At 55.4% G+C, this 22,140-nt stretch overlaps 1 protein-coding gene across 1 annotated transcript; it reads left to right on the forward strand.

Moving 5' to 3' along the window:
- The first annotated feature begins 16,189 nt into the window (after window positions 1–16,189).
- LEP (leptin) lies at window positions 16,190–21,536 on the forward strand. The gene is made up of 3 exons (XM_084618676.1): window positions 16,190–16,268; window positions 18,684–18,854; window positions 20,504–21,536. The coding sequence occupies exons 1-3, from the start codon at window positions 16,191–16,193 to the stop codon at window positions 20,864–20,866; spliced, it is 612 nt and encodes a 203-aa protein (XP_084474802.1). The 5' UTR covers window position 16,190; the 3' UTR covers window positions 20,867–21,536.
- The last annotated feature ends 604 nt before the right edge of the window (window positions 21,537–22,140 follow it).

Here is a 22,140-nt window from a genome sequence, read left to right on the forward strand (position 1 = left end):
ACCCCCCGAACCCACCCAAGGCTGCCTCCTGGACCCGCCAGGCAGAGAAGGGACCTCTGGTGAGTGTACCTTTTAAAATACTATACATGGTTTAAAAGCAAGCATGTTTAATGATTAATTTGCCCTGGCATTCGCGGGTCTCCTGGATGTACTCCCAAAGCCTTTGCAAAAGGTTTCTGGGGAGGGCAGCCTTAATCCATCCACCATGGTAGGACACTTTACCACTCCAGGCCAGTAGCACGTACTCGGGAATCACTGTAGAACAAAGCATTGCAGTGTATGTTTGCTGGCGTTCTTTATCTCTCTGTGTTATCCTCAGGAGAGTGATATCATTCGTGGTCACCTGGTTGAAATAGAGTGCTTTTCTTAAGGGGACATTCAGAGGTGCCCATTCCTGCTGGGCTGTTTGCCTGTGGCTGAACAGAAATGTTCCCTGCTGTTAGCCATGGGGAGGGTGGAGGGGCTAGTCACGTGCTGCGGGGAGGCAAAATGCGACCTTGGAATGAAAGTACATGTGCTATGTATGTAATGTTAACAGCAAGGTTTACCGTGAAAGTGTAGCCATTGTTCTATAAAATGTGTCTTTTTAAATACCACTGTCCCTTTTTTTTCTCCACCAGCTGCATGTGTTTCAAGGATCACAGGATCTTCTCCTTCCCAGAAGCTAGTGAAGATTAGAAGGCGAAAAAAACGCACTCGTGATGAAATGTTCTCTGAGCTCATGCTGTCCTCCTGCACTGACAGAGCACAGACGAATGCGTGGAGGCAGACAATGTCAGAGTGCAGAAAAGCACAAAATGACTGGGAGGAGAGGTGGTGGGCTGAAGAGAGTAAGTGGCGGGCGGAAGAGAGGGCTGACGCTGAAAGGTGGCGGCAGCGTGATGAGAGGAGGCAGGATTCAATGCTGAGGCTGCTGGAGGATCAAACCAATATGCTCCAGCATATGGTTGAGCTGCAGGAAAGGCAGCAGGAGCACACACCACTGCTACAGCCCCTGTGTAACCAACTGCCCTCCTCCCCAAGTTCCATAGCCTCCACACCCAGACGCCCAAGAACGCGGTGGGGGGGCTTCCAGCCACCCAGCCACTCCACCCCAGAGGACTGCCCAAGCAACAGAAGGCAGGCATTCAATAAGTTTTAAAGTTTTAAACTTTTAAAGTGCTGTGTGGCCTTGTCCTTCCCTTCTCCACCACCCCTCCTGGTGCTTCTCTCCTCCACCACCCCTCCTGGGCTACCTTGGTAGTTATCCCCCTATTTATGTGATGAATTAATAAAGAATGCATGAATGTGAAGCAACAATGAATTTATTGCCTCTGCAAGTGGTGATCGAAGGGAGGCAGAGAGGGTGGTTAGCTTACAGGGAAGTAGAGTGAACCAAGGAGTGGGGAGTTTCATCAAGGAGAAACAAACAGAACTTTCACACCGTAGCTTGGCCAGTCATGAAACTGGTTTCCAAAGCTTCTCTGATGCGCACCGCACCCTCCTGTGTTCTTCTAACCGCCCTGGTGTCCGCCTATGTGTAATCAGCAGCCAGGCCATTTGCCTCAACCTCCCACCCTGCCATAAAAGTCTCCCCCTTACTCTCACAGACATTGTGAAGTGCACAGCAAGCAGTAATAACAGTGGGAATATTGGTTTCGCTGAGGTCTAACCCTGTCAGAAAACTACGCCAGCGCGCTCTTAAATGTCCAAATGCACATTCTACCACCATTCTGCACTTGCTCGGCCTATAGTTGAACAGCTCCTGACTACTGTCCAGGCTGCCTGTGTATGGCTTCATGAGCCATGGCATTAAGGGATAGGCTGGGTCCCCAAGGATAACTATAGGCATTTCAACATCCCTAACGGTTATTTTCTCGTCTGGGAATAAAGTCCCTTCCTGCAGCTTTTGAAACAGACCAGAGTTCCTGAAGATGCGAGCATCATGTACCTTTTCCGGCCATCCCACGTTGATGTTGGTGAAACGTCCCTTGTGATCCAACAGTGCTTGCAGCACTATTGAAAAGTACCCCTTGCGGTTTATCTACTCGGCGGCTTGGTGCTCCGGTGCCAAGATAGGGATATGGGTTCCGTCTATGGCCCCACCACAGTTAGGGAATCCCATTGCAGCAAAGCCATCCAGTATGACCTGCACATTTCCCAGGGTCACTACCCTTGATATCAGCAGATCTTTGATTGCGTGGGCTACTTGCATCACAGCAGCCCCCACAGTAGATTTGCCCACTCCAAATTGATTCCTGATTGACAGGTAGCTGTCTGGAGTTGCAAGCTTCCACAGGGCTATTGCCACTCACTTCTCAACTGTGAGGGCTGCTCTCATCTTGGTATTCATGCGCTTCAGGGCAGGGGAAAGCAAGTCACAAAGTTCCATGAAAGTGCCCTTACGCATGCGAAAGTTTCGCAGCTGCTGGGAATCGTCCCAGACCTGCAACACTATGTGGTCCCACCTCTCTGTGCTTGTTTCCCAGGCCCAGAGTCAATGTTCCACAGCATGAACCTGCCCCATTAGCACCATGATGCCCACATTGCCAGGGCCCCTGCTTTGAGAGAAGTCTGTGTCCATGTCCTCATCACTCTCGTCACCGCGCTGATGTCACCTACTCGCCCGGTTTCGCTTTGCCAGGTTCTGGTGCTGCATATACTGCAGGATAATACATGTGGTGTTTAATGTGCTCCTAATTGCCAAAGTGATCTGAGTGGGCTCCATGCTTGCCATGGTATGGCGTCCGCACAGAAAAAAGGCGCGAAACGATTGTCTGCCATTGCCCTGATGGAGGGAGGGGCGACTGACGACAGGGCTTACAGGGTTGGCTTACAGAGAATTAAAATCAACAAAGGGGGTGGCTTTGCAAGAGACTGAATGACCCCCTCAAGGATGGAGCTCAAAACTGGGTTTAGCAGGCCGTTGATTTCACGGAGGGAGGGAGGAGAAAATGAATACAAAACAAATCTGGTCTATTTCTTGTTTTGAGCCACTTCATCTACCTTTATACATCTTGCTGGCAGCAGACAGTGCAGTACGACTGCTGGCCATCGTCATCTCCTGGGTGCTCGGCAGCAGACGGTGCAGTATGACTGCTGGCCATCATCTTCTGCTGGCTGCTGATTAAAAGATGGTGCACTGCCGGTAGGACTCAATCGCCATGAGACGACACTTAAAAGGGAAATGACCTGGCTGAGTCACTCCCATGTTTGCCCGGGTGCCCCTGACCTCATCAAGGTTGGTTAAAAGAGCACCCAGGACTACGTCAATGACGGCTACCAGTCAGACTGCACTGTCCTCTGCCAAAAGGCAATGAGCTGCTGCTGTATAGCAATGCAGTACCGCGTCTGCCAGCACCCAGGAGACATACCGTGATGGTGAGCTGAGCGGGCTCCATGCTTGCCGTGGTATGGCATCTGCTCGGGTAACCCAGGAAAAAAGGAGCGAAACGATTGTCTGCCGTTGCTTTCACGGAGGGAGGGAGGGAGGGAAGGAGGGCCTGACGGTATGTACCCAGAACCACCCGCGACAATGTTTTAGCCCCATCAGGCATTGGGATTTCTACCCAGAATTCAAATGGGCGGCGGAGACTGCAGGAACTGTGGGATAGCCACCCACAGTGCAACGCTCCGGAAGTCGACGCTTGCCTCGGTCCTGTGGACGCACTCTGCTGACTACATGCACTTAGAGCATTTGTGGGGGGACACACACAATCGACTGTATAAAAACACTTTCTACACAACCGACTTCTATAAATTCGACCTAATTTCATAGTGTAGACATACCCTTAGATTCACCATGCCAGGATAAAACAGCTTCTTTGTTACCTAACTGGTCACTCAGATGTCCAAACAACACAGTTCTCTTAAAGTGATCCAGCCTCAGGCCTCCATCCAGGTACCCCTGTCAAATATGATGAAAATTTCTGTAAATCTTATTTCATCATATAAAAGAACAGGTTCTACCCCAAAAGATAGGACGCATCACCTCCCAGGTTATTGCATATTCCAGATCTTACCCAAATACACACTATAGCCAATTCTTATTAACTAAACTAAAATTTATTAAAAAACAAAAGAGAGAGAGTATGGTTCAAAGATCAATATACAAACAGACAGGAGTTCAATTCGTTGAGGTTCAGATTCACAGCAGAAATGGAGCTTTGTAGTCACAAAGAGTTCCTTTAGAATTCAAATAATAGGTCATAGTCCAATGTTCAAATCTCATACTCAGGGCGTACCAGCATAACTGGGACCTCAAAGTCTTGCAACTTAAACTTCCCCTGACAAAGCCTAAGCAGATCTGAGATGACAGAATCAGGACCCAAGGATCTTTTATTCAATTTCCTGTCTTTTGACAAGTTGGAGTTCCGCAGGGAACAAATGGTCATCAGGATGACTTTGCAGGAGGTCCATCACTGGTACTCAGCTGTACGAATTAACATACGGCCCTTTGCTTGTTCCTCCCCCATTCACAGTACATATCAAAGAGTGATAAATACCGAGATATCCCATGTTTACAATTAATTTAAATGCTAGGATTTTCTTTTGACCTCTGAATTATCAGAATACAGCATAGACAGGGATCTTTGATTACATTGTCCTGACCCTACTCATACATATGTAAATACACAAAAACACAATGGTTATCTCCCAACATGTCTTTTGAGGATTATTTATTTTGCAGGATGTTTAACCCTTTCTACCCATGTGTCACAGCACTGAATCCAGCAGCTGAATTCTAGGCCTACCCGCAGAAGGATCCCTCCTGGTCCAGTGAGGGCCTTGTGGGTCATGGTGTTGCAAGATCCTGGGGAAGGCTGCAGGTGAGAGAAGGGACCCGGTGTCAGGAAAGGACTCCCCGAGTGAAACCTTGGGGGATCAGAGAGTGGCTGGTGATCCCCCCAGAAGTACCACCGGTGGGATGTCCTTCCTTCTGAACATCAGGGGGTTCAGCGCACCCAGCGAGAGCTGCTGCAGAACATTTACCACCCCAGAGATTCACAGGGGACCACCCTTTTGAGTTGGTGTGTGGAAGGAGAGGGAGGGAACCCCTGGACTTGAAGAGAAACAAATGGGGAAATGGTGGTGGATTCTGAACTATCGTTCTGGAGAAAGCTCATTGAGCTCATGGCCAGGATGAGACTAGCCGGGAGGCCCAGGAACTGCAAAAGGGCTGGTCCAACAATGTTCCTGATCCTGATCGGGGACCAGAAGAGGAGTCTCAGCTCTGTGCAATGTCAACGTAATGAAGCTGTACTTTAACAGGGAAACCTGTTGGTGCATGTGTGGGGCAGGGAAAGGAGAAGGGGAAAGGGAATCTCTCTCCTAAGCCAGGAGCCGACCTCCTGCTGGACTCAATTTCCTCTCTGACCAACTCACCCCTGCCCAGAGATCAGAGGGGCTCATTAATCTACCCGTCCATGGGCCGGGGAGGGGAGGTGTTCCCCATTCACGGTCTCTGGGAAAAGAGCCCGAGATCCAGCCTGGGATCTGGAAAGAGAGGTCAGTGACATGCTGGCATTAAGGGTGATCCAGCCGCCTGCCAGACCTGGGCCTCCCCTGTGGTGCTGGTTCCCGAGAAAGACGGGTCGATCGGACCCGGTGTGCACTATTGGAAGCTCAGTGCCGTCACTGTGTTCGACGCCTGCCCCATGCCCAGGACTGACAAAGTCCAGACAAGGTGGGATGGGGAGCCTTACCTCACTGCCATGAATCTCACCAGGGGCTACTGGCAGGTGCCTTTGGACCCAATTGCTGGGTTGAAATCTGCTCCCATTAGCCCTATAGGGATCTGAGTTCCTGGTCCTACCTTTTGGCCACAACAGGGTGCCTGCCACCTCCCAGTGCCCGGGGGATCTGTGACTGAGGGAGGTGGAGGACTGTGCCTGGCTACATTCATAATATCTGTGCCTTCAGCCCGACCTGGGAGAACTGTGTGTCCCAGTGAAGAGGGGGCTGGGATGCCTCCGGGATGCAGGACGGATGATAGAGGCCGGAAAGGGTAAGATGAGGGTGGCAGAGGTGTCGTACCTGGGCCACAAGGTGGGAAGTGGCTGCCTAAAGCCAGAGCCAGCCAAGCTGAAGGTAACCAGGGACTGGCCCATTCCTCAACCAAGAGACAGGCCCAGGCCTCTAATGGGATGGCAGGGTACTACAGAAGGATTGGACCCCACTTTAGCTCCCATTACGAAGATTGAAAAGTTGGATAAGCCAGACAAGGTGGTCTGGACCGAGCAGTGCAGAGGGCTCGCTGTGCACTGAATGAGGCTCTAACCCAGGGGCTGGTGCTGGTAAACCCAGACTTGGACAAACCCTTATGGTGTTCACCAACACACCTCAGATGCAGGGCTGGGCACGGTGCTGATGCAGGCCAATCCGAAGGGGAAGAGACACCCCATTGTGTATCTGAGCAAGAAACTGCTTCTCTGGGAGCAGAACTAGGTGAAAGGAATGTTTGGCCCTGGGATGGGCTCTTAAAAAGCTTCAGCAGTATTGTGACGTTCTGTATCTCGGGGGAATACCCTACACCCCCATGATCATCCTTATACTAGGATTGTGTGGTATCCAATGCCATGTTTGTCATGTCGGGTGTGTTCAGAAGGCTCATGATGCACTGAGCATTGTTGTTATAGTAATGTTACAGGTTGTAATTTCATGTATATAGCTATGAGGCTGAAAATGTGTCCTCATGGCTTAAAACGAGCCCAGACAAAACTCTCCAGGAACAGAGGGGCAGTTCACACCTCATCAGGGCATGTATGGGACAAACCCAGCCCAGCCTCACAGGAACAAAGGACACTGGCCTAGGCAGCAACAAAGGATCTGTTGGATTCTCAAGTGAGTCACCCCCCTTCCTTTGGCAAGTTTGGGACTGCAATGAGGTAATGCTCACCTGACTCTGAAGAGGGTGGGGGCAAAGCCAAGAGGGAAGAAAGGACATGATAAAAGGGAGAGTCGTTTTGCCATGCTCTTCCTCTCTCTTCCACCTACATCTACAGACACCACCACCACAAAGGGACTGAAGTGCTGATCAAAAGGGAGAGCCTGACTGAAGCGCTGATCAAAGGGGAGAGCCTGGCTGAAGGGCGACCAGCCAGCCTGTGGTGAGAAGCATCTAAGTTTGTAAGGGCACTGAAAGTGTTAAGATCAGTTTAGAATGCGTTTTGCTTTTATTTCATTTGACCAAATCTGACTTCTTTTGCTTTGACTTATAATCACTTACTTAAAATCTATCTTTGTAGTTAATAAACCTGTTAGTTTTACCTGAAGCAGTGTGTTTGGTTTGAAGCGTGTCAGAAACTCTCCTTGGGATAACAAGCCTGGTACATATCAATTTCTTTGTTAAATTGACGAACTTATATAAGCTCGCAGCATCCAGCAGGTATAACTGGACATAGGCACCGAATTCCCCTCTGTCCCATGGGTTCTTGACCCCCCCCATCCCCTGGTCCCACCCCTGCCTGCCCTGCCCCACCCCAACTCCACCCCCTTCCCCCAAGTCCCCGCCCTGCCCCGCCTCTTTATCGTCTCCTCTCTCTAGTGTGCTGCGTCCCCCCTCCTCCCCCTCCCTCCAGGAAAGTCCTAAGTGCCGCCAAACGGCTGTTAGGTGGTGGGTGGGAAGCGCTGGGAGGGGGAAGAGTGGGGAAGTGGCACGCTCAGGGGAGGAGGAGGCGAGGAGGGGATGGGGGTAGGGGTAGGGGGAACTTGACTGCCAGTGGGTGCAAAACACCCACTAATTTTTCCCAGTGGGTGCTGCAGCCCCACAGCACCCACAGAGTCAGCACCTATGTAACTGGACACTGCAAGACGGAGATTCCTAGGGTTGTGTCTGGGAGCGGAGGTATTGGCTGGTGTCATTCGGTTGCACAAGCCAAGGAGCAGCTGACATGCCAGAGGCCGTGTGTGAGCAGCTCAGGAGTGGGGGTTCTCACAGCAGAGCAGGGTCAGGCTGGCTCCCAGAGTCAAGGACTGGGGTGACCTCGCGGATCACAGGTCCAGGTAACACCAGGGGAACGTCACGGTGGTGCAGCGAGCAGGGTGCATGAGCAGCTTGTTATTCCAAGTGGCGTTCACATTTTAAGCTCTGATATTCGTGATTTTAAGTGAGTCTTAAGTGCAGTGGCTAAGAACAGTCAGGAGGAGGTCACAGTTTTGTTATTTTCTGTTTGTTTATTTGAGGCGAGGGAGATAAGCACAAGAAAGCAGGAAAATGACTCCCAGTGAGGCAGCTACAAAACTAGAGCTGGCCAGACTGGAAGCGGCAGAGAAGGAAAAGGACCACGAGTTTCAGATGTGGCAGGCAGAAAGGAGGCTCAAAGAAGCAGCTGTGGCCAGGGAAACTATGGAGGCAGAGGCAGCCAGGGAGGCAGCCAGAGAGGAGGCTGCCCACAGAAGGGCCAGGGAAGAAAGAGGAGCGAGAGAGCGAAAAAACAAACTGGACCTGCTAGAGAAGCAGAACCAGAGGCCACTGACCCTGACAACTCCCATCACTCCAAAAATCCACAAGTGGGAACACGTGTGTCCTGTATACAGTGAGGAGGAGGATATTGCTGAATATCTGACTGCTTCAAAAGGCCTGTGTGTAATACATGAAATCCCCGATGATAAGAGAGTTCCTTCCCTGATTGCGAAATTAACGGATGCAGCTCCAATGCCTGTGAGAACAGAGGAATTGCGACCAGGAAATTGCCAGGTGGTCGTTTGCCAGAATACAAATGCCCCAACTATCAGAGGGGAGGTGTTTCCCCCAGGCTGGTGAGACACAGAGCCTGATGCGAAAGCTGCAGGGAAAAGGTGACTCTGATCAAAGGGTAAACACACCTAGCCCACAGAGCACAGATCACAGTCCTCTAGGAAAAGGAGGCAAGGAAGGACTCAGTGCTAGGAGGGGGAAACACAAGGTAAGGAGTAACTGGACACTGCAAGACGGAGGTTCTGAGGGTTGTGTCCAGGACCAGACATATTGGCTAGTGTCATTTGCTTGCACAACCAAGGAGCAGCTGACATGCCAGAGGCCGTGTGTGACCAGCCCAGGAGTGGGGGTTCTCACAGCAGAGCAGAGTCAGGCTGGCTCCCAAAGTCGAGGATTGGGGTGACCTAGCCGATCACCGGTCCGGAAAACACCAGAGGGGAACGTCACACGTGTCTATTGGGCAGTGCTTTATGGTGTACACCGACCACTCACCCTGATGTGGCTGCACCGGATGAAAAGAGCTAATGCCAAACTCCATACGGAGCCGGGAGAGAGCATGGGGCCTGAGCGTCCGTGACAGCTAGATGATCACAATGGGTCCTTCTGCCTTTGGAACGTGGTGCGTGTGCGGTACCTGGGCGCCTCACTCTCTCAAGCACGTTTATCCCCCCACTGCTCGAGGCTCTGTGACGTACCCCAGCTCACGCAGGCAGGCTGGGCCAGAGCAGGGACCTGAATCCACCTCTCCCAAGTTCTAGGCTAGTGGCCTGACCCCGCGCAATCCTTCCTCTCAGGTGGCGACGTCAGAGAGAACTTCTGAACAGGAGCAGAAACAGGATCGGCACCAAAGTTTTTGGATCAGGCCCATGGGGGGTCAGATTTTCAATTCCTCAGCCGCTGCCACTGGCTAGCCCCAAAGCGGACCCACAGTCCTGAGCCCTTTAGAAAAGCTGACCCTGGCTGGGGCTGCTGAGCGCTTGCAACTCTGGCCTCCTGGGAACGCATTCCACACAAGGGAAGCATGTCGGTCTCGGGGCCGGAGCTCCAGGCTGGTGGCTGAGACGGACTGAGAAAAGACCAGTGTAGGTAGGACCAAGGAACCCAGCTTTGCTGGCGCAGCATCTGCCTTACTGCCTTTCCCTGGCGGACGGAAAGCTGCCAATAGAGCTGGTGAGATCATTCGTTCTTTGTTCCTGGCTTTTTGTGAGGTTCGCCCGTCTTTCCATTACACACAGTCCCAAGCGATTTATCCAGGCCTGAAGCTGGGGGCTGGGGCCCCTGCCTAACCCAAAGCAGAACTGGGGAATAAAACACTTCTCTAAGCCTGATTCTCCACTGCCTGGCACCTTGTGGTCACTGACCCCAGGACCCAGCGGTTGCCCCACTGTGAGCCAGAAGCATGTCACGAGGGTGAATGATGGCATGGCACTGAGTGCCTGGCATTGCTCAGTCAGGCCCCTTTTCCATCTCCATTGCGGATCCCCAGGTGATCTACCCACTGATTTACAAATGCTGGACCAAGAACCAATCCTAGTTTTACTGGAACACAAGAGAGTTAGTCTGGATTTACACTGGTGTAACTCAGGTCAGGATCTGGCTCTGTACACACAGAAATACCCATAGCCCACCACTGAAGTGCAGTCACTTCTTGGGTGAAACCTGTCAACCGTTTAACACACCACAGGAACACTGCGCCCAAAAGCATTTGCAAGTGCTGCCATCTTTCAGCCTGCGGTTCAAATGGCGAAGTTTCCCTTCCGAAACGACTGGTCTTTAGTGTTGCCGGTGGGAATGTCTGCTGAGTTCCACCCCAGAAGTGGCTGCATTTCAGAGGTTGGTGATTGATGGGCTCAGGAATCATTTGGATAAAAACCACTTTAGAAACAGATTGTTCCAAGACAATGACACATTCAGGCTAGAAATAAGGGGCATATTGTAAACAGTGAGGTTCATTATAGATTCGTGTTATAGTGATCCTCTGGTCTGGCTTCCCATAGAACACCGCCCTTGGGACTGCCCTGATTGCCCCAGAGCAGCTCTTGGGAGAAAACCATCCAATCTTGATTTCAAAGTTTGCCACTGATGGTGAATTGCCGGGGTTGGGTGCTCACTAATCTGTCATCACTTGTCCAGCCCTCGGTAAATTGCTCCAATGGCTAGTTACCCTCCCTGTTAAAATTTTGCTTTATTTCTCGTCTGAACTGGTCTACCTGCAGCTTCCAGTGTCAGATCTTGTTACTCCTTTCTCTGCCAGGCTGCAGAGCCCTCCATGGTCCATTTCTGGAGCCCTGACTGTGCTCAGGTCACCCCTGAACCCTCTCTTTGTTGTGCTGAAGGGATCAACGCTCCTTAGCCATTGGAACAGCTGCCCTAGGGATGGGGACCTTAAAGCCACATGGGGGCGTCTCTTTCTAAAAGCTCTGCTCTCACTCAGCCAGGGCTGAGGGCAGGACCCTGGGTGGGTTCTCGGCCTGGGCTATGCAGGAGGGCAAACTAGGTGCCCATAGGGGTCTGCCCTTAGCCATCTATGGCTCTGCCAGAGGGACAAGGAGGGGGACCGGCCTCTCCCGCAGAGCTGCTGTGGCTGCTGTTACTCAGCGAGGGCTCCAGGAGGCTGCACATGGGCGCCACGCCAGCTGCGTTGCATGAGCTCCGATAAAACCCGCAAACAGCGGGCGCGGGCGGAGACGTGCCCCTGACCGTGCCGCTGGACTGGCCTCCTGGCAGCTGGGATCTCGGGGGCAGGTCGGAGGGCTCAGCCCTGCCCAGCCCTGCCTTGCACGCTGGCCCCATTGACGTCAATGGAATTGCTCACGTGAGGAGGGATTGCTCAGATGAGTAAATCTGGCAGGGTTGGGGCCCACCCCGTTGACATAGCAGAGAACAAACTGTGAAGACACACCAGGCTCCGGGACGGCAGCTGGTGAACAATGTTGCAGACGTCCCCGCTCAGCCCCCAGGGACACGGCCAAAAGCTATTTCCTGCCAGAGGAAACGAAGCCCTGGCTGGTTTCTATTCCCTTCCCGCCAAAACGCCCGAGGAGTCACACTCACTGCCCCACCGGGCCCGGGACTGGCTTCACTCCAGCTTGGGGCAGTGTCACACCTAGGGCAGCCATTCAGAGCCCCCTGGGACGGCCCAGAGAACAGCCTCAGACATGAGAGGCTTTCTGGCATTTTTGTCCTGGCCCTCACTGAGCGGCCCGTGGACTGGCCCCGGGCTCAGTGTAGGAAGGCAGCGAGCCTGTCCCTGGTGTCAGAACGAGTGACAAACACTGGACGAGAGACTTCTGCCCCTGCCCGGGAATGCCACACGGCGCTTCTGCACTCCCAGAGAAAGGATCACGCTTGGTCTTCTGTCCGTATTTCTACAGACCCCTCCGTGCAGGACCTCTAACAACGGCGCCCTGCCTGGGGCCTCTGGGCGCTGTAATTAATAAGAAGATAAGAACGGCCAGACCGGGTCAGACCAAAGGTCCATCCAGCCTGGTGTCCTGTCTGCCGACAGGTTTCAGAGCAGCAGCCGTGCCAGTCTGTATTCACAAAAAGAAAAGGAGGACTTGTGTCACCTTAATTTGTTCGTCTCTAAGGTGCCGCAAGTCCTCCTTTTCTGTCTGCCGACAGCGGCCAATGCCAGGAGACCGACCAGAACAGATAATCGTCAAGTGATCCATCCCCTGTCACCCATAATATTAATCATAATTAATAATAAATAGCCTTCTAGGTTTTGTCCTTGTTAATGTGTGTAAAATTTCTCTTTCAAGGCTGTAGATAGAGATCTCTATAGATTTTCATGGGTAATTAAATCCTTTCTATTAGATTTGTTTTTAAAAAACCCCTAAACCATCCAGGAGCAGGGATCACATATGGAGTGTGTGGAACCAGGGTCTGCACACAGATCTGTATTTTATACGCCATGTGCCAGTCGCACGGGTACTCAGAGTGTGTCTGGCTGCGATGTCTGTGCGCACGGCGTGGGTCTGGCCCTGTGTGTGCATCTTCCCCCTGGGTCTGGTCACCGGCTTGAGTTTGTGTTTCTCCCTAGAGATTTTTTAGAAGCAGCTCAACCCTCGGGGCTCTTGTAAAACTTGCCCCATGCTCCAGCCCTGCCCATCCCGCTCCCTGGCCGCGTGTGCCCGGGGAGAGGGATTGGGCCTTTGGGAGCCTCGCCAGCGGTTCCCTGCTCGCCAGGCAACACAGCCGTGGACATCAAAGGAGCTGAGCCCCAGCCTTGCGGAGAGCTGGGGGGCAGCCAGGCGGCAGGAGGGATGGCCTGCGGGCATGGGCCGGAGCAGGACCGGGAAGGGATGTCGAGAGGTTTCAGGGGGCAGTCCAAGGCGCGGAGGGCCGCATCCCTTCGGGGGAGGGGTTGGGTCGCCGACTTGTTGTTTTCTTGGGGAGGGGGGCAAACATCCCCGTGTCATCAGCTGTATTCACAAAGGAGCGCCACCCGGGACTTTCACATCGGCTTCCTTTCTTGGGTGTTTAAACAGAGCGCGGGAGAGCCCGAAATGTTCCGGTGGATCCGAAGCGAGGTGCCCGGGGCTGGCTTTACACAAACAAGCACCTACTGGAATCGAAGCTTTAGTCCGCCTCGTCGGAGAGCTCCCAGCTGCTCGCGGGGGGCAGGCAGAGCTCCGTGGCCGGCCCCGGGCCCCTTGCCTGGCCGGAGAGCAGCTCTGGCTTTGTGCCCGGAGCGCGCTGCGCCAGGGAGGAGTTTGAAGTCTGTTTTTAAAATCTCGTCCTGCCGGGGGCAGTTTCCTTGCACAGCTCCAACGGTTCCTTGCACAAGGCGCTGGCTTCCCTAACGAAAAGGGGCAAAAAGGTCCCGCCGCTGACCTCAGAGGCCTGTCTTCACCCCCCGCTAATCCCCCCGCGCGCTCCCACCCTCTGCGCGGCTTTTTAAAACAACTCGCGGCTCGGTTTGCAAAATGTAGGGAAGCAAAATCAAACTCCCTTTAAGGGGACATGGAATTAACACGCGGTCTATTTCCTGGACAACGGGGTTAGCGATTGCTGCGGGACCAGAGCCAACTCGAAGGGTTTATTTGTTCCTGGACAGATTTATTTATCCCTTGTCCCGAAAGCAAAGCTCCACCCGGGCTGGGTTAATCTTCAACCGATTGAGCGCCTCCGTTGCGCGCTCTCGCTCCTGTTTTTGTTTCGCTTTTAAAATCCAGCGCGTGAAATGTTTTTTCGGGAAATTAAATCGGATCTTTTCAAAGTGGATTCCAAAACTGGCCCTCTCCTGGCAGGAAAATTCGATCATTCGGATTGTCCAGTCTACCCCAGTCTAGACTAGGGGAGGGGATACGAATTCTCTGTCCAGATCGCGTTTCTGTGACACTTGAGAATGCAGAAGGTATTCGGTTTATTCAGAACGAAACTCAGGCTGGAAAAAATAAACACAAGTTTTCAAGAGAAGAGGAAAGTTGGAAACGGATCCCACTGCTCCTGGCACGTCCGAGGCGCTGGATGTGGGGCTGCTGATCCAAGGGGAAAGGGTGTGTTGTCTGCACAACGAAGTGCAATTCTTGTTCAAACTCGTTGTCTCATAGGAAAGAATTAATAGCACAGAAACGTCCTCAGCGCGTGTGACCAGCAGCACACCAGGCGTACAGCGCCGAGCGCCGCTCCTCCGGACACGCCTCCTTGGGTAACTGTCCCTAGCGACTCCTGGCTGTTCATATCAATCCAGGCTGGAGGGCGCAACCTTAGCTTATTGCCTCGCCAAAAGCACTTCCCGTTGTAGGAGTTTAAAACGCCGGAGGCTAAATAATCAATTGTGAAACCACAGTAACATGTCACGGTCCGTAAACCCGACTGGCCAGCCAGGGACCCGCCGGGGTTCGCCTCGCCCGGGGCCTGGGGCTTTCACAGCACGTTACAAACATTGACTGGTTACACCACAAACACACAGCCCCACGCTAGAGAGCGAGAGAGAAATGGGTGAGGTGTGTGGGGATAGACAGAGAGGGTGTGGGGGGATAGATAGATGGATAGATAGAGGGTGTGTGTGGGGATAGACAGAGGGGGTGTTTGGAGACAGACAGATAGCTAGAGGAGGTGTATAGGGATAGATAGGGGATGTGGGGAGGGGTGGATAGAGGGGGGGTATGGGGATAGATCGAGGGGTGCAGGAACCAGTGGATAGAGGGGGGATGGGGATAGTTCGAGGGGTGCAGGGACGGATGGATAGAGGGGGGGTATGGAGATAGTTCGAGGAGTGCAGGGATGGATGGATAGAGGGGGGATGGGGATAGATAGAGGGGTGCAGGAACCGGTGGATAGAGGGAGGATGGGGATAGATCAAGGGGTGCAGGAACCGGTGGATGGGGGGGAGGTATGGGGATAGTTCGAGGGGTGCAGGGACGGATGGATAGAGGGGGGATGGGGATAGTTCGAGGGGTGCAGGGACGGATGAATAGAGGGGGGGTGTGGGGATAGATCGAGGGGTGCAGGAACCAGTGGATGGGTGGGGTATGGGGATAGATCAAGGGGTGCAGGGACGGATGGATAGAGGGGGGGTATGGGGATAAATCGAGGGGTGCAGGAACCAGTGGATGGGTGGGGTATGGGGATAGTTCGAGGGGTGCAGGGACGGATGGATAGAGGGGGGGTATAGGGATAGTTCGAGGGGTGCAGGGACGGATGAATAGAGGGGGAGTATGGGGATAGATCGAGGGGTGCAGGAACCAGTGGATGGGTGGGGTATGGGGATAGTTCGAGGGGTGCAGGGACGGATGGATAGAGGGGGGATGGGGATAGTTCGAGGGGTGCAGGGACGGATGAATAGAGGGGGAGTATGGGGATAGATCGAGGGGTGCAGGAACCAGTGGATGGGTGGGGTATGGGGATAGTTCGAGGGGTGCAGGGACGGATGGATAGAGGGGGGATGGGGATAGTTCGAGGGGTGCAGGGACGGATGGATAGAGGGGGGATGGGGATAGATCGAGGGGGTGCGGGGAGGGATGGATAGAGGGGGGATGGGGATAGATCGAGGGGTGCAGGGACGGATGAATAGAGGGGGGGTGTGGGGATAGATCGAGGGGTGCAGGAACCAGTGGATGGGTGGGGTATGGGGATAGTTCGAGGGGTGCAGGGACGGATGGATAGAGGGGGGATGGGGATAGTTCGAGGGGTGCAGGGACGGATGGATAGAGGGGGGATGGGGATAGATCGAGGGCGTGCGGGGAGGGATGGGTGGGGGACGGATGGGCATAGATAGCGGGGATATTTCCACAGGGACACCTTTATCGTACACAAGGCGAGAGGAAGCGGGAAGTCGAAGGGGAGAAGTTACATTAACGCGATCTGATCAAGTGACAGCAGCAGCAGCCGGCGGGGCGACCCCGGGGTTCGCGTCTGCCCCCCGCGCGGCCCGCGGGCTGTCGGGGGGCGGCGGAGGGGGTGGGACGGCCGGGGCGCTCCGCGCTGCCGCCGGCCCGGCTCTTCTCTCGCTCTGCAGCGCCGGGCGAAGCGGAGGAGGGGTGCGATGAGTAACCCTTGTGCAATGCTGCCGCGGCTCTATATAAGCCGGCCCGGCCCGACATGGAGCCAGCGCAGCGCGGAGGGCGAAGGGAGCCGGGAGGTAAGGTGGGAGCCCCCTTCCCTTCCCCTCCGTCCCGCCCGGGGCGCTGGGCCCCAGGCTGGCCCCCCGCCGCAGCTCAGCTGGGGGTTGCCCTGCTCTGCCCCAGCCCCGACAGGGGGAAGGCAGCGGGAGCCCAGCGCTTCTGCCCTGGCTGGGGACGGGGAAGGAGCCTCTCCGGGGCCATGGAGTTTAAAAGCTGCCAGGCGGGGGTGGACGGTGGCCCCGTGGGTAGGGCAGGGGCTCGGGGGAGCTGGGTTCCCTGCCTGGCTCTGCCAGCCATAGCCCCGGTCTGTGCCTCAGTTTCCCCTGCTGCAAAATGGGACTGAGGCTCGGAGGTCTGTGCAGGGAGAGTGCCAGGTGGCACTTTTGTGTTAATGGGGCTGTCGGGGGGGGGGGGCGGGGGGTGTATCATGTAGGGCAAGACAGGATTCACCCCTACCAAGGAGGTGTGGGGAAGGAGCCCCATAGTCCTGGTGATCTGAAGCCCCGCTGGACAGGGGGCTCCCAAGGGGGTCTTGAGAAGCCGCAGCTCAGGGCAAGGGAGGAAGCAGGAGAGACAGGGAGGAAGATGGGAGAAAAGGGTCAAGGAAAGTGACCAGGTGGGGGAGACTAATAGTGAGCTAGGGGCCCAGTGCCACACAGCCAGGTCTGGAAGGCGGCTTGGGATCAAGAGGTCCCAGGGGAGCCGGAGTCTCCTCTCACCCATGCTGGGAGGAGTCGGGAGCTAGCTTAGCGTGAGGCCTGGGGGGTGCAGAGGGGCTGTCAGCAGGACACTGGGGTCTATCTCAGCCCTGCCGAGCTGCCAGGGGACTTTACCTGGCCAGGTATAAAACCAGTGTCCCTGCCCAGGCCCAGAGCACTGTGCTAACTGGCTCTCTGCACCAGGTCCCTTGCTCTGCTTCTCCCCACACAGAGATGCTGGGGCTGTGAGAAGCCCTGGCTGCAGACGGTGAGCCAGTTGTGTTTCACTGTCAGGCCTGGTTTATTCCTGCTAGGGGAAAGGTGCCTGATTAAGCCAGGTGCTGGGGTCCAGTGGCCGCACGTCCCCCTGGCCTTGTGTCCCCCTTGTCTTGACTGCCCATGCGCTCGACCTTTCTGCTCCACACCACGTGGTCTCCTTGCCAAGGGGAAGGTCTGGTGGTGGAGGTGTTGGGCTGGATGAGGGAGATCTGGGGTCTGGCCCTGGGCAAGTCGGTTAAACTCAGCTCCCCACCTGTACAGCGGAGGTGATGTTACTGCCTGACCTCATGGCGCCTGCCTGCACAGTAGAGACAGGACCTCGCCAGGCCCCCAGGCAGCTCTGTCCAGCTTTGCGAGCCAAGGGCCTCTTGACCCGCTTTAACCCAGCTAGTGCAATGCCCATGGCAGTGCAGATGTGGCAGCATAGACCCTGGCACAGGCTAGCAACAACCCCGACACAAGCCTGCCGGGGCCCCGGGTGCATATTCGATTGCTGGCCACCACTTCTTCAGCAAGAGGCAGTCCTGCCGGGAATCTCAGTCCGAGCCTTTGCAGGCCACAGGGCAGGGAGCCCTGCCAGGAATCTCAAACCGAAACCTTGACACATCACGCACGGTGCAGAGCCGCACGGGCCTGTGGCCACCAGCGAACGAGAAAAGAATGCACAGCGAGGGGGGAGGGGTGCCCAGGCAGCCGCCAAGCCCGCGAGAGGGTAAGATGAGGACATGGGAGCGGAAGGGAGTCGCTCTCTGCCTGAGCACAGCTTGGGGTCAAAGCACTGCTGTGAAGGGTGGGCTTGTGGCTGACGGCTGGACTGGGGTCAGGAGCTCTTGGTTCAGGTCCCAGCTCTGACACACCCTGCCCCTGGGAGCATGGGGGAGCCATTTAATCCCTCCACTCCCCATCAGGGCTATGGCCTAGCAACTCCTCTCTATCCCACCCCCTGGCTAGCCAGCCTGGCAGCTCTTTGGGGAGAGCCTGTCTCTCCCCGGGGATGCGCAGCCCCCAGCCCCAGAGGCCCCGATCTTGGGTAGGTGCAGCCCAAATCACTCAGACGTTTGCTCCACACTCCCATGGAGAGCTGCGAGTGTAAGGTGTGTTGCACAGACCATGCTGCAGGCCTTCACCTCCCCGTCCTGTGTCACGCTGCTTTAACCCCTGGGGGTGCAGACGGCCTGCACGTGCCTGTGCAATGCAATGCCCCCAGGTGCCTCGTCAGCAGCTGGGACCCCTGGCTCGACTGGCACAGGCTCCAGGGCTTGGTTAAAAGACCCAGCTGAGAGCCAGAAGAAGATTTGTGGGGGTTGCTCCTTCATCTGATGGCCTGGTGCCCCATTGGAGAGGAGGGCAGCCCCAGCATGGGGCAGCACCCCACAGCTCTCAGACCTCCTGGGAGGCCATGTCTCTGGGGGTCTGCAAACACCTGTTTAACTTGCATCACTCTTACCTGTTTAGGGCCTTAGCAAAGGAGGTGGGAGGAAAATGCGGTGTCCCAGCCTGCCGCTCTGTGGGCTGCTCTGGTTTGGGCTGCCTCTCTTCTACAGCCGGCCGGTGAAAATCGACAAGGTCAAGGCCGACACCAAAAACCTCACACGAACCATCATAGCCCGGATCCAGGAGCACCAGGTACGTCGGGGCGAGCTGGGCGGAGGATCAGTGGGGCGATCGGGTCAGCTCACAGAACGATTCCTCTCCCGGCACTGCTGTATTTCACCCTCGGGGCACGAACAGGCTCCTGGGGCCAGGACCTCTGCTGGTGGTAGCTAGAGAAGCTAGTGGGCCCCACCAGCTGAGCATCCGGCCCAGGGAATCAAAGCTGGAGATGACTGCGGGTGCCAGGTCGACGAGTCTGTAACTGCCCACCCCGCCCTGAGTCCCTTTCCCTGGGGGACAGTTCCACTGTCCCTGAGCTTGCTGGAAGGGAGCCTTCCCCGAGGGTCAGTATAAATCTCCCTTGCTCCCTGGGACAGCCCTTCACTCCCCTCTGCTGAGCACAGGCAGCTGGAGTGTCACATCCTGGCTGCTGTCCTTATCTCTGAGCCAGAGAACACACACATACTTCCTAGTATGTGCTACTTCCATCATCTGCCTTCTGCTCCAAACCCTTCAGCGCCTCTCCTCCCTAGCACGGAGGGGCCCAGGCCTAGGCTGGCTGTCCAGGTGAGTTCTCCCCCGAGGCACTGCTCCAGGGATCTCCGTGCGTGCCTCAGACCTCCCATCAAAGGCTCTCGATGCTCCAAGCCCCTGGCACTCACTGAGCAGGTTAGGAGGTGCCCAAGGATGGTCACGTGACAGTGGCAGAGAGGCAAGAAGGAGCCAGCTCCCAGGCTCTGTGGTTTAACTGCCCGTCCTTCCTGCAGCCCCAAAGTGAGCCATTTCCTGCCAGGTGCTGTGAACTCTCACTTGACTTTGCCACTGTATGCCCCGACACGGCCCACCATGCTGCATTCCTACCTGGGGGCAGTGGCGGATTAGCCAATGGGCCAACGGGGCCCATGCCCAGGGTCCCCGGCCAATAGTGGGGCCCTGGAAAAAATCCACTGCTGGGCAGAGGAAGCCCGGAGCCCTGGCAGGAGCACCGTGTGGGTGGGTCAGGGGAAGCCGCAGTGCCCGGAGCCCGGCCTTGGCCCCGGGATTGGAGGTGCTCTCGCTCACTGCCACGGCCTCAGGGCTCTCACTCCCCGCTGCAGCCCTGGGGCAGTGATGGTGGGGAAAGAGCTTCTCTGGTCTGGGGGCGGGGGAGCAGAAAGGAGCAAAGTGGTTGTGGAGCCGCAGTGGTGGGGGGGCAGAATGGGGTGAGACCGCAGATGGAAGGGGTAAGGAGGACCCCCCCCCCTTGCTCTGGCCAAGGGCCCCATGAAACCGTAATCTGCCTCTGCTTGGGGGAATCCCACCAGGTAACTCTCTGGTTGAAGCCAGGGCAGGAGGCATCAGGAGGCAGTTAGAGCAAGCCCCTGTTTGTGACCTAGACACATGGCACATGTGTTTCCTCCTCCCGCCCCACATCACACATGCTGCAGAGAGTGCCTTCAAAGGCAGCATAGCAAAGGGGCCCATCCGTTCCTCGGCTGCTGGCGTGTCCTTCCCAACGCCTTTGTGATGGCCTTGTTTGACATGTCCCAAGGAAGAGCATGCAGACCTTTCTAGAGCTGTCTGAGCTGCCGGGGCTGATCCCTGGAGCGTAGAAGTGCCACAGTCCTTAGCCAAACAGCCCCTGTAGAGAAGAGAGGGCAGCCCTGCGCTAGTGCGGCTAACTAGCCTTCTCCTCCATGCAGCTCTTCCCTCTGAACTTGAAGATAAATGGGCTTGACTTCATCCCCGGAGAGCGACCTTTGGAGAGCTTAGACTCCATGGACGAGACCTTGCAGATATTCCAGAGGATCCTCCCCAGCCTGCCCATGGAAAACATGCCAGTAGCACAAATCTTCAATGACATAGAGAACCTCCGGAGTCTGATCCAGACCTTGGGTTCTCACCTCGGTTGCACCGTCCACAAATCCTCTAACCTGGACGCCCTGGGGAATCTGACCGAGCTGCTGACGACCTCTCCTTACACGGCCGCCGTGGTGGCGCTGGACCGGCTCCAGAAGTGCCTGCACAGCATCGTCAAACATCTGGATCACATTCAGCGCTGCTAGAGGAGAACGGCTGCATCACGAGCTGACTGAAAGCCTAGAACAGGACGTCTGTGTGCTAGGTTCTCCCGTGAGTCAGCTTCAGAGCACGACCTCTGGCCCGCTGCTCTGAATGTCAGAATTTTCATTCCCACCCGTTCTTCCCCTGAGAGAAAACGCACCAAGGACTTTACCTGGTGCCAGGACATATCCTCCTCGCTGTCCTTCTAGCAAGGAGCAGAATCCTGAGGCCTGAGAACTCTCACCGCCGCTGGAAGTTTGCAAACACAGTTTGTCTGTAATCTGAACGGTTGTCTATATTTCGGAGAAAAGTTTCCTGCTCCCCTGTAAGGAGCACCATGCCCGGCTATCCAGGAGCTACCATCCTGCCTTTGTTGTAGGAAGTCTATGCCTGGAGCAGTTTTCCAGTATTTATTTATTGTCTCTATATATTTTAATTTAAGTTTGAAACGGGCCGCACTGACCCAGTGGCCTCTCTGTGGCGCTGTGCGTCTGGGGGGGGGTGTGGAGCCTAGCGTCCTCTTCCTGGGCCAAGAAACGGGGGAGCGTTACATACGTGGCCCACTCCGCCTGTTGGGAGGGGAACAGAGGTTTAGTATCACTCCTTCTGGATGACTTGAAAGCGGCAAGGTCCCACCCAGCCCAAAGTGACTTGGGGCTGGTGGAAAACTCCATGGAGGTGTGACCTGTTCGCTTGTTGACATGTGTATTTATTGCTTCTATGATCTGCTTTGAAGTAAAGTTAATTCCTCTGCAGCTGTGCTGTTCCAATCTCCCCAACAATAGGATTTCATCGCCTTTCAGTTTGGACCTGGAAAACTCGGGCACAATTTGCTCAGAGAAACCAGCAAGTGTCTTAGCGCTTTTGGTCTAAAGCACCGATCAGTACCAGGTCCTGTCCAGAGTCGGGCCCGTCGGTGTGCGTTCGTTCCAGCCAGCTCAGGGGTGCCTGGGTTTCATGCTGGGGGCAAGGCTGCCTGCAGGGGCACCGGGCTCTCAGAGGGACAGCCTGTCACAGAGTCCCTGGGCGATGCTCTGGAACTGCTCCCTATGAAGCCAGGCAGGACTCTGGGGAAGTCTCCTTCCTGTGAGCAGCCTGTCTGCAGGACACACAGCTCACCCAGCTTCCACCTTCCTGGGTCTGACCTCGGAGCATTCAGCATCCTCTGCCCCTCCGTGTGCTTCCCCCAGTGAGTCCGCTCAGGCGGGGCTCCTGGGGAAGCCAGAGGGTCCTGCCCTGCAACTCCGCAGTCAGACGTGACTCTCAGCCAGCCAGT

The sequence above is a fragment of the Lepidochelys olivacea genome (assembly GCF_965140295.1).
Source record: "Lepidochelys olivacea isolate rLepOli2 genome assembly, chromosome: 1".
NCBI classification, from domain to species: Eukaryota; Metazoa; Chordata; order Testudines; family Cheloniidae; genus Lepidochelys; species Lepidochelys olivacea.

What these genes read in the sequence shown, in the direction of transcription:
- LEP (XM_084618676.1), top strand. Translation starts at nt 16,191, where the DNA reads ATGCTGCCGCGGCTCTATATAAGCCGGCCCGGCCCGACATGGAGCCAG. An exon ending in AGGGCGAAGGGAGCCGGGAG is followed by an intron (nt 16,269 to 18,683) that starts GTAAGGTGGGAG and finishes TTACCTGTTTAG; the next exon opens with GGCCTTAGCAAAGGAGGTGG. An exon ending in CCCGGATCCAGGAGCACCAG is followed by an intron (nt 18,855 to 20,503) that starts GTACGTCGGGGC and finishes TCCTCCATGCAG; the next exon opens with CTCTTCCCTCTGAACTTGAA.